The 16,990-nt window shown below is 47.9% G+C and overlaps 1 protein-coding gene across 1 annotated transcript; it reads right to left on the reverse strand.

Annotated features, from left to right (window-relative positions):
- Positions 1-737: 737 nt before the first annotated feature.
- Positions 738-13,231, reverse strand: LOC150051183 (angiotensin-converting enzyme-like protein Ace3). The gene is made up of 15 exons (XM_090349964.1): positions 12,937-13,231; positions 12,707-12,843; positions 11,941-12,099; positions 11,669-11,756; positions 11,384-11,527; positions 10,505-10,696; positions 10,316-10,413; positions 10,052-10,224; positions 9,489-9,712; positions 9,182-9,326; positions 8,445-8,543; positions 7,920-8,042; positions 4,099-4,283; positions 3,086-3,429; positions 738-1,310 (listed from the first exon to the last, which is right to left on the reverse strand). The coding sequence occupies exons 1-14, from the start codon at positions 13,091-13,093 to the stop codon at positions 3,101-3,103; spliced, it is 2,253 nt and encodes a 750-aa protein (XP_090206090.1). The 5' UTR covers positions 13,094-13,231; the 3' UTR covers positions 738-1,310; positions 3,086-3,100.
- Between the last annotated feature and the right edge of the window lie 3,759 nt (positions 13,232-16,990).

The following is a 16,990-nucleotide window of genomic DNA, read 5'->3' on the forward strand; positions in this document are numbered from 1 at the left end:
GCGCCGCCCCCGGGGAGGGCCTCCGGGGCTCCGCGCCCCGCCCGCCCGTCTGCCAGCCTTCGGCTCCCCTCCTCCCCTCCGCTCCACAGCTCCAGCCGCCTCCTCCCCTCCGCTCCCGCCCGCCCCGGAGCTGTCCGCGCTGCGGTGCTGAAAGAGGCGGGCGGGGTCCTGGTGCAGGAACCAGTGTGGGAAGGGAGGAGCACTGAATTCTAGCGGGCCAGAGGGAGAGGAGGTCCGAGGTCTGGGAGGAAGCCGGGCTTCTTGAGGCTCATGTGCTAATCATGGTCTCAGCTTGTCTTGGAATCTGTCCTGGTACTGAGGGGAGTTTGCCATCCCAGGCAGAAGGAGTTGTAAGTTTGTTGTTGTTGGTGGGCTTTTTGTTGTTCTTGTTTTGTTTTGTTTTTAACTGAAGGCTTTCTCCAGGGTCAGTCATCTGTGCCTGGCTGTAGCCATGGGACGTTCAGGCATCTGCTAACCTTTCAACAAGCACCCTCCAGCTGAGCCCCAGGGCCCATGCTGAACTCCAGGTGGCAAGCAAGTCCAGGCTAGTACTGGGAGAATGAAGTTGGATAGCCAATTAAGTATACATGAAATATACAGTAAGGTGTCTCCTTCAGCAGCCTCAGAGCTCTTAGCATATGGGCACAACTTGAAAGGGGAACAAATGTAAAACCATCTACTGATAAAAAAAAAAGTGTCTGAGTTCTGACTAAAAAGAGCACACTAGAAGAAGCAGATAGGGGTGGGGTGAGTTTATTGAAACAGGGTTCTTGGTGAGGAGGGGAGAAGGGGACTACTGCTCAGTAGGCATCTTGGTAGGCCTTGGAGTTTGGTCTTCATCCCAAGACCAAATTGGAATCAGGCCTTGGAGGGCAAGCTTTCAAAATGGAGCATGTACGATGACATCTTTGTAGAGAGGCTGCACTGAGTGGTTGGAGTGATGGAAAATTTAGAAAAAGACCCTCCGATGCCATTTTGAACATCTACATTTAATGGATGGTCAACCAAGTTCTTAAGAAGCTAGAAATTTTGGAAGGAAATTTGAAAACATTTGAAGGAAATAGTCAATATTCTGGCCAGAAAAAATATAAAATTTACAATGGTGGGGGGGAGGAAGGAGGGAGATGGCCAAGGAGGCTCAGTGAGGCTTTTGCTGGAGTCCAGGTGAGAGGCATGGAGTCCTGGGCTGGAGGTGCCTTTGCCACATGGAGCCACAATGTCTGTGGCTGGGAGATGAGAAGGCTGCAAGTGTGACCTTCTGGAGGGGCAGGGGTATCCTGGCTGCCCCCATGTCTAGAAGGGCAGGCTGGCTGTGGAGAAAAGATAGAATTGTTTCTCTCACATGCTCTGTGCATGAGGGGCTGAGTTCTGAGCAAGGACTTGGACACTGAATCATTCATTCATTCACTTACTCATTTCAAACATTTATCCAAGTCTCCATTGTATACCAGAGCCTGTACTGAATAGAGATCTTATACAAGGCCATATTTGGGGTGTGTGTTTCAAGCCCTTACAGAACTTAGAGCACAGAAAAATATGTGGCAGAGACATCAAACAAGGATGCTATAGAGTCTTGGATTGGAGAGAAAGTGCTTGGGCTCAGCCAACTATAAGACAGTTGGTAGAAATCAGGGTAGAGTTAGGAAGTAGACCTCTGTCCCTTAGGCCCTGACTTCTGGGCTCAGATTCTTAATCTAGAGAATGCTGGCTTGGCCACCTTACTAACCAGCTTAACTGCCACCCTGGTACCTTGTGGTTTCTGGAATGCCACTCTCCTCTGAGTTCTTTCCTTCCTTCCTTCCTTCCTTCCTTCCTTCCTTCCTTCCTTCCTTCCTTCCCTCCCTCCCTCCCTCCCTCTCTTCTCCCTCCCTCCCTTCCTTCATTCCTTCCTTCCTTTATTTCTTTCCAGTATTGGGACTTGGACTCAGGGCCTGAGCATTGTCCTTGGGCTTTCCTCAAGGCTAGTACTCTACCACTTGAGCCACAGCACCATTTCTGGCTTTTCCTGTGTATGTGATACTGAGGAATCAAACTCAGGGCTTCATGCATACTAGACAAGCACTCTACCACTAGGCCATGCTCCTGGCCCCTGAGTTTTTACAGCTTCACAGACTCCCCAGAAACCCGTGGTATCTCCATTCAGACTTGATGAGTCTGAAAAAATATTGTGTATAGCATCGATGGCAAGAAGGCTGGCAAAAAAAAAAGACTAGAAAGGAGAGGGGCAGAAAAACCTTCTTTTTTCCCTAGGCTTAGTCTTAGAGCACTAATATTCTAAATATCCCCCACTTTCCTTTCTGTGTTTCCCCCCCTCCACAGAGTTTGGAAAGGTGCTGTTTGCCCTGTCCTCACTCCCCAGGGCAACAAGCCAGGTAGCAGGTGTGTGTGTTGAATAAGGCCATCTCTAGAGCTGAGTGGCTGGAGATGAGCTTTGTTTAAATATTAAAGAAGTCAATCATTAATCATGCCTGGCTCAGGGCCCAGCTACCCACAGTCTCCATTCAGAAGGGCCTGGGCTGGGGTAGGGAGAGCTATGGGCAGGTTTTGAAGGCTACTTACATTTCAGGTGGCCAACAAAGAGCTTTTGGGCAGACCAGAGGACCAGCAGAGAAAGTGGGGGTGGTAGAGATAGTAACTTGCATACAGAGTACAATGCTCATGACATAGAGACCAAGTTCTATCTGAGGACATTTTATAAGGTGGCAGAAGCAGGGTCTTATTTTTCTAGCCAAAACAAAGGCTTCTTGGCTCCTATAGTGCTAGATAAGCCACATAGCTAGGTTCTTGGATAAACCAAAGCCGTGTAAAGAATTAGTTGTGGGCATGGCTTATATTGGATCTTGGTTTTAAGGGACACTACAACCATGGCTTCTAAGCCCTTACTGGGAAAAGGGAATGGCCTGGAATCCAGAAAATCCTAAGAATTACATAGAGTTAGCTCTCTGTGACTCTCACATAGGCTTGCAAACATACAGTTAACATGGATCCAGCTCTGCAGCAGCTGAGCCCAGTCATAGCTGGGCCCTATTCCTAAAGACAATCCCCTCTCTGGCTCTGCCACCCTCCTCCAGTTTCTCCAGCTCACCAGTCTCAATAGTGACTAGTCCATGTCCCTTGGAGGCTTGCTGTTTTGTTTTGTGATGATCCAAATGATCAGGCAGACGGAGCTTATCGTCAGGATGAAGCAGAGGCCTAGTAGGATCCACTGTCTTCGGGCAACCATGCTGGGCTCCATGGCTCTGCCCAGGAAGTAAGACTGGTTGGCAGGTTCCTTGGAGTTCTCTTTTTCCAGGTGGTACAGCCTGATGGCCAGTCCCAGGACTACCAGGAACAAGAAGCAGCTCAGGGCCAGCAGCAACCACTGCCCGAAGCTGGCTCTATCAGGCTCCAGCTTTGTAGTCAGGAAATCCACTTTGTGTATGTTTCTTCCTGTGGAAGACAGGAGAGCTTTAGGCTGGGGGGGGGGGTCCGGGGTGGGGAGGGGGTGTATTCTGAGTTCTCCTATGGCTTTCAGAGAGAATTTGACTGGCATTGGCTTAAAGTGATGAGAAAGTAGAGGAGAGTAGAAGAAAGAAAAGGTAGTCTTCCCCCGGTTGGGATGCAGCTGGGCAGTCTAGCTGGAGGGTACAAGAAAGCAACTGAAGCCACCAGGCACCAGTGGCTCACACCTGTAATCCTAGCTACTCAGGAGATTGAGATCTGAGGATCGAGGTTCAAAGCCAGCCCAAGCATGAAAGTCTGTGGGACTCTTATCTCCAACAAACTGCCAGGACACCAGAAGTGGCACTGTGGCTCAAGTGGTAGAGCACTAGCCTTGAGCTGAAGAGCTCAGGGACAATGCCCAGGCCCAGAGTTCAAGCCCCATGACTGACAAAAAAACAAAAACAAACAAAAAAGGCAACTGAGCTGAGGCTGGGCATGGGCTATGGTACTGGCTGGAGCTGTACCAGGCTTTGGTATGCAGTTTGCTGTTGTGCTGGCTAAGACCAGGCCAGAACTTAGGGCTAGATTGGGGCAGGGGCTGATTCAGGGTAAAGCAGGGAAGAGTGGGATCAGAGGCTACATCAGAGGTGGGATTAGGGGGTCACATTATCCAACCTTCAAAAGAACAGGTGAAGTCTGGCCAGCCCAAGACTTCCCCCTGCTGTACATTCTCATTCACCAGCCAGTTCAGCAGCGGCTTGAAGTAGGTCATGAGAGCCTCTGTAGACACCTTGGACTTTCCGGTCAGCTTTTTTAGAACCTCTGGCCAAGGCCTACTGGAACCCAGTTTCAGGACATTCCTGAGAGAATAGAGACAGCAGTGAGACTGTGTAGGAGCAAGGGCAGGACTTGCTCCTGGATCCCCTTGATATACCTAACCTTGTCCCCAGAGTTTTGCCAGCCAGGATCTTCCCAGAGAGCTCAATATACTGGATACAATCACCATATTTTAATTTATTTATTTATCTTTGCCAGTCCTGGCGCTTTAACACACGGGGCTTGGGCACTGTCCTTGAGCTGCTTTCACTCAAGGCTAGCACTTGAGCCACAGTATCACTTCTGACTTTTTCATGGCTTCCTCTTGTGATACTGAGGAATTGAACCCAGGGCTTCATGCATGCTAGGCAAGCACACTACCACTAAGACGAAATTTATTTTATTTGGTGATGGTACTGGGGCTTGAACTTAGTCTGGAAATTTGAATCATCTCAGCCTCCAGTATACCTAGGATTGTAGAGTGTGAGCCCCTGGAAGTCAGCTCAATTAATACCTTCGAAATACAAGTTTCACTTCAATTTGGAGCTCAGCTCTGTCTTTTAGAAGTCGTAGTACCTTGGACACATAACCTGTTTGAGTCTCAGTTTCAATCTTCATACAGTGAAACTATCAGTGCCTATCACTGACAGAGTGGCCACAATGCTAACTGTGGCTGATAATTATTATTAGCATTCCTGGAATTATTATTCTCTTGGGCTCAGATGGATACCTCATCTGAACTACTGTTTCCTCTGAAGTGCTCAGTGCTGGTAGATAGGCAGGTAGAAGAAGCCATTTGGCTTGCCCTGGCCTCCCAAGAGAGTGTTTGGAAATATTCAGGAGCGTGGGAGGTGTTCTGTGTACCACCTGCAGTACTTCATGAATGTCAGCTGTGTCTCCAGGCACCTCTAATGATCAGTGGCAATGCTTTCAGCTTAGCCTATTGCACTCACACTAGGGATACAGGGTATGCCAAAGCTAGATCCCCAGGCTCCATCCAGCAGCCTCCCTACCCAGAAGATACTGATTTCTCCCAGCTTGTTATTTCCTAGATCTGACCAGGAAAGAGGTGATGCCTAGAAGTACAGAGTTCAGGGGTGGGGGAAGCGGGGAAGGACTGTTTCTGGACTAACAGGGCTTAGGTTCTAACCCTACTGCTTATGGACTATATGACCTCAGGCACATATCCTCAGTCGGTTCTTTTGTTGGTAACCATCTGACTTCTTGGTGAATAGCTATCCATCATCAAGGGTAAGGGTTATATCATATAATGACCACTTTGTATCTTGTGAAGACCTATATATGTCACTCGATAAATAACTGAAGCCAAGTATCATGGTACACACTTGTAATCCTAGCTACTTAGTAGCATGAGGCAGAAGGGATAGAGCATGAGGGCCAGTTTGGGCTACCTAGTGTGTTTGAGGCTAGCCTGAGCTACACACTAATGCCTTAAAACAAAAACAAAAACAATGAGGTGGGAGAAATGAAAGGTCAATGGATCCTTGCAGAAACTTCTAGACAGGAATTTCTCAGAGAAATGAAGGCAATGAATCATCAAAAGGGAAAGAAAAGGCTGGGGCATGTCTTACATAGTAGAGCACTTGCCTGGCATGCTTGAAGCCATGGTTCGATCCCCAGTACTACACCAAAATGAAAAAAGTATTATTATTACTATTATTTGTGCCTGACCTGGGGCTTGAACTCAGAGCCAAGGTATTCTTATCCCTGCATGACACCCCTGTATCCCAAGACATTTCTAATACTTGTTGCAGTATCTATGAACCCTGATGCTGGTGGCTCAAAGCTATAATCCTAGCTACTCAGGAGGCTGAGATCTGAAGATGACAATTTGAAGCCAGCTCAGACAGAAAAGTTTGTGAGACTCCTATCGTCAGTTAACTATCAAAAAGCTCAAAGTGGAGCTGTAGCTCAAGTGGTAGAGTATTAGCCTTGAGCAAAAAAAAAAGGTGAGGGATAGGGCCAAGAGTTTGGCCTAGTGGTAGAGTGCTTGTCTAGCATGCACGAAGACCCAGGTTCGATTCCTTGGTACCACATACTTAGAAAAAGCTAGAAGTGGTCCTGAGGCTCAAGTGGTAGAGTTCTAGCCTTGAGAAAAATCCAAGGACAGTCCTCAGGCCCTGAGCTTAAGCCCAGGACTGGCAAAAAAAAAAAGGTGCCGGAAATCCCCCAGGCTGTAAATTTAAGCACCAGCACCTGTATGTGAAAATTAATTAATTAAATTAAAGTTAAATTGAGATGAAGAAAACAGGAAGTCCATTCTGACATGCCTGCATCTGGTCTGGGGACAGAGGTCTCTCTTCCGTGTCATGTTCCATTACCTCACCTCCACCTTGTCTGCTGGACCTCAGGACCCTCTTTGCATATGCACGAAGAAAGTCCTTCCTTACTATTCCACTCTAATACTATGTAATTTATTTCATTGTTCACTGCCCCCTGCTGGACACTGCTACAAGTAAACAGTTGCTGAATGCCAGTCAGTGGGAACGTTGAAGAAGAGAGCAGAGAGCGCCTTTGTGTTCAATGCATTCAAAAACAGCCCAAAGCTAAGCAGTCAGTTGTCTCATATATGGAAGCTGGACTTAAAATCCAAGGGGGTGATGATAAATTATACAGGACTCTAGGCATTCACATACAGGCCAAAGAAGGAGACTCTTGGGGAGAAATACAAAGGCGCAATGCCTATGTGCCTCTGATCATATAAAACAGTGTTTATTGAAATGAGAAAAAAAATAGACAGAAATAAAGATAGTCATTTCTGGAGCTAAGCCTCAGGGAACCAGCCCCCTAACTTCATCTTGCCAGGTGGTTGTTGATGAACTGCATGAAGGGATCATACACTTTTTTGAAGTATGTAAGGGAAGTATGTGTGGTAAAGGCCGTAACCTTAGCATTCAGGAGCTTCAGGTCATATAATAAGATACTATCTAGAAAAAATAGAAATAAAATGCAAGCCAGACACTGGTGGCTCATCCCTGTAGTCATAGCTATTCAGGAAAGTTATTTGCAATTAAAATTATTAGCAAAAAAGCTGGACTGGCCGGGCATGGTGCCTCACACCTGTAATCCTAGCTACTCAGGAGGCTGAAATCTGAGGATCAAAGTTCAAAGACATTCTGCGGAAGGAAAGTCCATGACACTCTCATCTCCAATTAACCACCAGAAAACCAGAAGTGAAGCTGTGGCTCAAAGTGACAGACTCTGGCCTTGAGCAAAAGAACCCCGAGACAGCACCCATGCCCTGAGTTCAAGCCTCAGAACTAGCACCAAAATAAATAAAAGGATAAATAAACATGAAGGATAGTAAATTATGTGACACTGTTAATCCCCTGGGATATAGAAATAAAACTCAGGGTGACATTGCCAATCAGGGAAATGGACATATTGAAGGTAGACATCAAAAGGTGGGGAAGAAAATAACTGAAAGGATATGTTATCTCCGTAGTTGATCCAGGAGGTCTAAATTTCACCTCCCCATGCTCTGTATCCTTTGACTGATGGACACAATGATGTGAAAGAACATGTGCTTTGGATTCAAAAGTTCCGGGTTCTGAGTATGACTTTGCTCCTTGTGGCATCAACAGCACTCAATATTGAGTCATCTTTCTGACCTTCAGTTTCATCATTAGTAAAAAGGGATGACAAGTGAGGACACTTACCCCAGGATATCCCCAGCTATCTTGGAGTTATAGAGGTTACAGCGGTGCAGTGGACCGGAATGGCCTGAAGCCTTGCACAGTGCTTCATGGAACTGGAACTGGAGCACCAGGCTGAGGAAGTACCTGGGTGGAAAAGTGTGAGGGCAGGCTGGGGAGTGAGGACCAGGAATGGGAAGTTTGGAGCTAGGCAGCCCCCACATACAGGGGCCACAGAAACCCATGTCAGCAGCCACCATTTGTATGCAGGTTCCTTGAGCAAGCCTCTACCTTGAACTGGCTGGTCTTAGAATCTTCCTCTAACTTTTGGAACCAATAGGGACCCAGGGCTAGTGGGATTGTTATGAAATGTTTCCACCAGCTCTAATCTCCGCACAGGTTACAATGGCAAAGCTCAAAGGAGTTCAGGGCATGCCTTTCTGAAAGTTCTATAACCCATGGGAAAAGGCAGGCAGGGGTGCTGGAAGTCCCCACATTTCCCAAGTTCAACCCCCAGGGCTGGCTCTTCTGATAGGGCCAGACCTTTACCGTATGTAGGGCACATTGGCAGAAACATGGAACTTGGCACCAGCGTCAAAGTCCTCCTCTGAGCGAGGAATGGGGGGGCACAGGCCCTGGTACTTCAACCTAGTGGGAGAGAGACAGGGGCTTGACTGCGGACCCTGGTGATGAGCATTCTGCTTTCAGAGCAGCTCGATTACAATCATGGCAGGAGCTTCCTAGCCATCTGGGGAAGCAAGCAGAGAGCCCCTGCCAGGGTCCCTTTTCTCACAGATGACACTCACTGAAGCCTAGAGAAGAGCCCTGCTCAGTGCTGGTGCCAGGTTCATAATAAAGTCTCCTGGTTGACTTGAGTTAGCTCTACATACATATGGGTATTTGGGGTTGGGGGTCAGTCTTGGGGCTTGAATTCAGGGCCTTGGTGCTATCCCTGAGCTTTATTGCTCAAAGTTAGTGCTCTACCACTTTGAGCCACAGCTCTACTTCTGGTTTTCTGGTTGGTTAATTGGAGATAAGAGTCTCATGGACTTTCCTGCTCCAGCTGGCTTTGAATCATGATCCTCAGATCCCACCCTCCTGGGAGTAATTAGCATTAGCTTGTGTGTGTGTGTGTGTGTGTGTGTGTGTGTGTGTGTGTGTGTGTGTGTGTGTGTTTAATGACGGCAGGCCTCTAGGTCTTCAATATTACAACTCTGAAGACATAAAACATGCCCCTGGCAGGGCCGGGGATGAGGTGAAGAGTCCCTGGCAGCTTCCTTCCGCACCTGAGGTTCCACCACTCCTGGTTGTAGGCATCCTTCTGGATGGTGCCATCAAAAACTCTCCAGCGAAACATGTCGACCAGGTAGCTGAAGGGGATGAAGGCAATCTTCTCCAGAGCAATGCCCATCATGAAGTTGACCTCCTCCTCTGGGGATGGGGACAGCAATCAGAAAGTGGATTCTGGATTTTCTCTTCCTTCATCCTTGCCTAAGGAGCTCTGATTCCCTCCTCCTTCCTCCTGCCACACTGGGCCTAGCTCCAGCTCCAGGCTTGGGCTGCCCTTCTGGTGTCCCCTTAATCCTTCATCACCTGGGTCCTGGTGCTGGTGGCTGAGAAGGCCTCTGTTGAGTAGGTACTTGTGGGAGGAGGCCGAAAGGGCGATCACCAACCCCACAGCCTCTTCAAAGGCTGGGTTGGCGCCTGCGCGGAAGAGTATAGAGTGGTTCTGGTACTGCAAGAAGTACTGGATGTGGCCCATCTGGTGGAAGATGGACAGCAGGTCTTCTATGGTCACCTCAGTGCACTTCTTTATCCTAAGGTTAAAGGGCAGGGGTCAAGGAGCATGGGGATGCCCTGTGGGGGAATAAGTGGTCTCTCTATTCAGACTCCTTTGAGGAATTGGGGTGGAAGGGCTGGAGCCTTAGCTACTGTCCTTTCCCACATTTAGGCCCCAGAAGTCACCAGTGACCACACCCACTGCTTCCCCCCCACACCTCCCCTTTTATTCTCTTGCCTTTCATTCCACTTCCCCTGATCCTGCTCTCTCACTGCCCATTCCTCACCCACAGAGGCCTACAGACAAACAGACAGCCAGGAACGAGAGCGGGGGCCCTAGTGTGGTGCTAGCTGCAGACCATGCTGGCGGTGAGCACCTGAAATCATTGTCCTTGTGGAAGTTCCAGGCAGAGGCGTGGCACTCCACCTCCCGCCCATCAGTGGGTTTCTCCAGCATTGATTTTTTCCAGAACTCATTTGGGATGGACATCAGCCCCAGAGAGGTAAAGAATGTGTCTGCCTCTTGAAACATCTTATCAGGCTTCCAGTGCTGTGGAGAAGGAAGAGGTAGGTGCATGGGCACTGTGTTCTCAGGGGTACTGAGAAGGTGGGGAACACCCCAGATTGGAACACTGACTCACCTGGCCTTTCATGATCTTTGTGATATCTTCTGGAGGCTTCTTGGGGTAAGGGAGGACCAGGTCTAGGATCTTCACCCAGGACTGAGCCCACATGTTCCCTGGAAGGGGAAGGTAACAGCTCTAAGAGAAGGCGAGAGCAGCTTCTTTTGTAATTGACTGTCCATCTCTGTTGCCAGCCTGGACGCTTACCAAGAAGGTGGGCAGGGATGGGCCCCCGCACATCGATGATATCAGGCCCGTAGTGGCGGAAGAGAGCACGGCGCACATAGGCATGCAGGTTCAGGTAGAGTGGCTTCAGCTCCTCAAAGAGGTCCTCTAGGTCATCTTCTAGGGTTTCAGACTCATACTTGGAGCGCCACAAATCCCCCATGTCATCATAGCCTGGGACAGGAGAAGCGCCTCAAGAGATGCTCACCACGCAACTCTTCAGCCCTGGCCTTGTGGCGAGGAGACCCAGGGACCTTCTTAGGGAATCTCCTCGACCTCCATGGTCTTTGAGCAAGGGATGGTTTTTATTTGCAAAAGGGGACAGCTACCTCCTAAGGCCACTTTCCAGGCTGGAACAGGTTAATTCGTGCCAGCTCCCATCCAGGTTTACAAGACTCTGTCCTCTCTCACCCTGCCCCAAACTCTGTCTCATCCTTAGCCTTGAAGCCACCATAGGTTTCTTTGGGGTCCTTCAAAATTCCCAGCTTTACACAGGATGTTCTGTCACTTGTTTTCTGCTTGCCTCACTCTTGTTCATCTTGGCACCAGTAAATGTCAGTGAGAGAGGCCTTCCCTGACTACATAGACAAAATGGCTCCCCTCCCCCCAGCATTTCCTCCCTCAATGGCTGCTGTGACACCATCCCCATTGGCATTAGAGATTATTCTACACTTCCCTGCAGGTCAGCTAGTCCTTCCACTTCTGTAGCCTCAGAACCAGCAGACAGCACATAGCTGTCTATCAGTACCTGCTTATGCTCATGCTTTCCAGGGAACTATCCCTGCCTGACTTCTCTGCATACTTAACTTTGCCCTTTGTCTTGGGCATTGCTCTGAGACAGGCCTTGTCCAGGCCACTCACCATTGAGATTCGCAGCCTTGTTGCTGAGCTGCACGTAGCGCCCAAAGATAGGGCGGAGCTGGCGACCCACAGCATCGTGCCAGCCCTGCCAGGCCCAGAGCAGCTCCTTCTCATCCCTAGAGGTCGCCATGATTTCTTCTATGTCTGTACCCAGAATAGAAGCCACATGGGACCTCGTGCCCACCTACCTCTGCTCTCACCCACCCTGGGCTTCCCCTCAATGAGGAACAGGTTGGGAGGTCCATGGAGGGGGGCAGTACCGGGGCTGGGGCTGGGGGAACTCACCAGACTCTAGAGTCACACAGGGCCCCTCACTCAGGCACACCTGGCCCATACTGTATGCCGTCTCCATGTAGGCCAGAAGCTGGTTGTACTGGGGGAATAGGTGTCACCCAGGGCAGGCCCGTGCCCTTGGCCCACTCCCAACACCAGCCCCACCCAGCCAGGTGGACCTGAAGGAAGCCTCCCTGCCTCCCCTACAGGAAGTTCTGGTCCTGCCCCACCAACCTCCCTTCTGCCCCACACACTCTGGCTCCCCCACCAGGCCTGTCCATCACCTCAAGGAGCTCGTCCTTGGGCAAGGCTGCCTTGTCTATGTTCTGCAGCTTACTCAGCATGCGCTTCACGACCGGGTCACGGAATTGGTTGATGTTAAACAGGCGGGCCCGGGTGCCAAAGTATAACATGAACTGGGACCTCTCCACCTCCTTGTTCAGCTGCAAAGAGGGTCACTGTATTTGTTTTAGCAAGTTGGGGGAGCAAGGAAAAGTCACACATTGAATTCCTTAGGGCCCAAACCCAAACAAACAAAACTTCCCAAAGCCCCACTTTAAGAGTTAAGTATCAGTGAAGATTTACTAGAGGAAGCCTGGATCTCTAAAAACTAGGAAGGAAGATTTACAAATGAAAAGAAGCAAGAGATTTTTTTTTCCCCTGCCAATCCTGGGGCTTGAACTCAGCACCTAGGGACTGTCTCTGAACTTCTTTTGCTTAAGGCTAGCACTCTACTACTTGAAACCACAAAACCACCTCTGGCTTTTTCTGTTGATGTGGTACTAAGGAGTCAAACCCAGGGCTTCACGCATGCTAGGTAAGCACTCTACCACGAAGCCACATTCCCAGCCCAAAGCGAGAGATCCTTATGCAGAGAAGAGCTTCAGGCCACCAAAAATCCTGGAGCTTGCAGCTCCCTTTAATTTGTGCTTTGGGGACTTCACTCATTTCTGTAGCTCTGGACAGGAGTTAGGAGGTGCAATCCCCAGCCCTCATGCCTCTTAAGAAGAACAAGGGGAGGAGGGACAGAAGGGGAAAGTGGTAACATACCATCTCCTCCCGATTCGGCTTGGTGATATTGGTGACATAGTTCCAACTGGCTTCCATGAACTGGTTGAACACAACCTGGGCTGTTTGCTCATAAAACTGCAGGAACAACTTTGCCTCAGTCTCACTGTAGAACTGATCTGCGGAGAAAGGGAACATGTGGTCCTCCGGGGTGACCTGCCTCTGTCCCATCCCCTTGGTTGGTCCTATGACCTTTGAGATCCCTGCCATACCAAAGTTTGCATCATCCACAGTCCTGATCCATGATAAGAGCTGCCCATAACAGAGGAGCACAAGTAGGGAAGGTCCAGGGCGAGTCCATCTTGTTCCCATGACCAAGAGAACAGCAGAGCTGGGGAGGGCTATGGGCCAATCACGAGCCAGCTCCATATTGTGACATCAGGGACCAGAGGATTGGCCATGGAATACTAGAACTAGAAAGCAACCACCCACCTACTGGTATAAATGTTCTCATTTTACAGGTGAGGAGACCTTTTCATAGGTGACCTGGTTTACATGGCTGGCTAAAGGCAGAGCTACAAAGAGAATCCAGAGCTTCAGAATTTTAGGGCAGAATTTGTTCTATTCTACTTTGTCTCTTCTCCCTAGAGTTGGAACCCCCCCTTGGATGAGTGGGTAGGTGGAAGGAAGGATGGATAAATGAATAGATAGACAAGTGGGTACGTAGATGGATAGAGAAATTGAGGGATGGACAGATAGATGATGGGTGGATAAATTCATGCATACACAGAAGTGACATTTCTAGGTCTTCAGATTCTGGAAGCCCACTTCTCTCTCCATACTTTACTGACTTGATCTCTTATGTTCAGATTTTTTGGTCTTTTTCTCTCTTGTGGGAACGGTGACCATCCCAGGACTATGTCTATCCCTCCTTCCTTTCTCCTCCCTCACACTTGCTGTTCTAGGGAGAGTACAGTCAGGGCAAACACAAAGGTTGAAGGTTGTATTGGGTGTAGAGAGCTATAGATGGCCATTCAGGCCCACATATCTGAGCCTGGTTTCAACACCAATCAGAAGACTCAACTCCATGCTTGGTGGCATTCCAGAATTCTGACACATATCATTTGGGGAGCCTGGCCTCATCTGCCTTGACCAGAGAGAGAGATTAACCAAGTAACCCCCAAAACATGATCCATGTAATGGTGGGCATTCACACACAGTGAGACCAAGGGAGGATATTCTTAGGAGAGGAACGCAAAGGCATCATGCCTATGTGCATCTGGTCATATAATAGTCATTGACATGAACTCCAGGAAATGGAAACAAGAATTTTTTCCTCCTTGCTGTTTTTGTTTTCTTTTATTTTTGTCATGCTTGCTTATGTGCCTTTGGGAGGGCAAGGGGGAACACAAAAATGGAAGGACAAAGAGTGAATAAATGCACCAGTGGTACTCACTAGACACTGTTGAAAATAAACTATATAACTTGGGTGAGGATGGGAGGGAAAAACTGGGAGAGAGTGAGGGAAGGGATGACATTGCCACAGAATAAATGTACTTATTACCTAACTTATGTAACGTACCCCTCATACATCACCTTTATAAAAACAATTGAAAAAAATTGAAGAAAAAAATCCACGATCTGTGTAGTCACATGAATTAATTACTATTGAGAACTGAACCCAGGGCCCCATACTTATTAAGCAAACACTATAATTTGAAGTATGCCTCCAGCCCTCAAAAATATATTTAAAATTTTAAGGGTTAAATTCCAGTTAGTCTGATTGACTGAGCTCTCATAGAAGCCCTCTTCTGCTTTCAACATATAGACATGTTTTATGAAACACAGAATTTTGAATGCCAGGCACAGTAGGCACTGACGCCAGGGAGTTTGTTAGTTCAAGATCAGTCTGGTCAACATAGTGTGTGTGGGGGGGGGAAGTGTAAGACTTTTTTTGTATGTGCTGATCCCGGTGCTTGAACTCAAGGTCTAAGTGCTGTCCCTGAGCTTTTTTTGTTCAAGGCTAACCCTCTACTACTTGGGCTGCAGCTCCACTTCCAGCTTTTTGGTGGTTAATTGGAGATCTCGGCTTCCTAAGGAGCTAGGGTTATAGACATGAGCCACCAGTGCCTAGTCAAAGTCTCTCTAGGTAGCTCAAGCTAATCTTGAACTTGGTCTGTAGCTCAGGCTACCCTGGAACTCATAGTCATTCTGCCTTGGCTTCTGGAGTACAGGGATTATAAGTGTACGCTATTATCTCTGCGAGACATAGGATTTTGGAAATACAAAAGGCAAGCTGGGAGCCCGTGGCTCAGGCCTGTAATCTTGGTTACTCAGGAGATTAAGATCTGAGGGTCACAGTTTGAAGCCAGCCTGAGCAGAAAAGTCTATCAGAGTCTTGTCTCCAATAAACTACTCAGAAAAAAAACAAGAAGTGGTGCCGCGGGTCAAGTAGTAGGGAACTAGCCTTGAGCACAAAGAGGCTCAAGGACAGGGCACAGGCCCTGAGTTCAAGTCCCAGGACTGGCAGAAAAGAAAATACAAATGGCAGAGCTAAGGTATAAAGCAAGAAGGGGAACTTTTCAGATGCTAGCGATGAACTGGCAGTGAGCAGAGGCTGAAGCCTGATGGCTTCCACTATACCAGTGGTTACAGGGCCTCCACCCAAAGCTGTGGCTTTGGTCCCTGTGTAGAAGTAATGCCTACATCATGCTGGGAGCCAGGAGAGAACTTTCTTTTTCCCTGTGGGACCCTGAGGAAAAAAAAAGCAGATGTGTTCAGGAAACCCTGCAAAAGTCTGATATAATTAATGATGGTTCACTAAGTCAAGCTTATTGAAAAGGAAAAAAAATAGTGTCAGGCGAGATCATAACCATAACTATCTCCCTATCAAGCACTTTCTAGGTGTTAGGTATCATTAGGGGTCACTTGGCATCAGAATCTTGATAACAAATCCATCAAGTAGGTAGTTTGATCAGTACCCCATTTTCAGATGAGAAAGGAGAGGTAAAGAGTTGCTGAGAATTTTCTTATAGACAAACAGATACCAAATAGTGAAGGTGGGATTTAAATCCACATGATCTGGCCCTTGAGACCATGCAGAATTAGATCTTTTTTGAGTCCTGGGACTTAAACTCAGGGCCTAGGTGCTGTTACCGAGCTTCCTTTGCTCAAGGCTAGTGCTCTACCATTTGAACCAGCACCACTTTCAGCTTTTTTGGTAGTTTATTGGGGATAGAGTCTCATAGACTTTCCTGCCCAGACTGACTTCTAACCCTGATTCTTGGAGCTCAACCTGAATAGCTAGAAGTATAAGCCTGAGCTACCAGCACCTAGTTTGAATTATAGAAGTATAAGCCTGAGCTACCAGCACCTACTTTGAATTATACATTTTAAAAGGACTAGAATACACTGAGGAAAGACAGGTATCATCAATAGAAAGGGACTTAAAATACAGTCTTTATGTCAAACCCCAAAATTAACTTAAATAAATATTGGGGCTACACCTGTAATCCTAGATACTTAGGAGGCTGAGATCTGAAGATTTTCATTCAAAGCTGGCTCAAGCAAGAGAGTCCATGAAATTTATCTCCAATTAACCAGCAAAAAAAAAAAATTAGATTTAAAACTGTGGCTTGGGCTGGGAATGTGGCCTAGTGGTAGAGTGCTTGCCTAGCATACACGAAAACCCAGGTTCAATTCCTCAGTACCACTTACATAGAAAAAAGCCGGAAGTGGTGCTGTGGCTCAAGTGGTAGAGCTCTGGCCTTGAGAAAGTCCAAGGACAGTGCTCAGGCCCTGAGCTCAAGCCCAGGACTGGCAACCCCCCCCATCACCACCACCAACAAAAAAAAAACTGTGGCTTAAGTGGTAGAGCACCAACTCAGAGTGAAAAAGCTAAATAACAGCACTCAGGCACTGAGGTAAAATCCAGGACTGACACAAAAGGCAGAAGTGGGGGTCTTGGGGGTACAGAATCAAAGGCTGAAACAAAAGAGCAAAATTTAGAAGATTTTAGAAGAAGCAAGGACCTGCTGGTGGCTCAAATCTATGATCCTAGCTACTCAGGAAACCAAGACCTGAAGATCAGAGTTTAAAGCCAGCAGAGCAGGAAAGTCCAATTAAGAACCAAAAGCTGGAAGTGGAGCTATGGCTCAAGTGGTAGAATACCAACTTTATGAGAAAAAAACTAAAGAATATCTCCGAGATTCTAAGATCCAGTAGTAGCACTAATGCGTGATACACACACACACACACACACACACACACACACACACACACACACACACACAGTTAAAATGGAATTGAAGTGTTAGCATTTGAAAG

Source organism: Megascapheus bottae, chromosome 17, assembly GCF_031878675.1.
Source record: "Megascapheus bottae isolate mThoBot1 chromosome 17, mThoBot2.hap1, whole genome shotgun sequence".
NCBI lineage: Eukaryota > Metazoa > Chordata > Mammalia > Rodentia > Geomyidae > Megascapheus > Megascapheus bottae.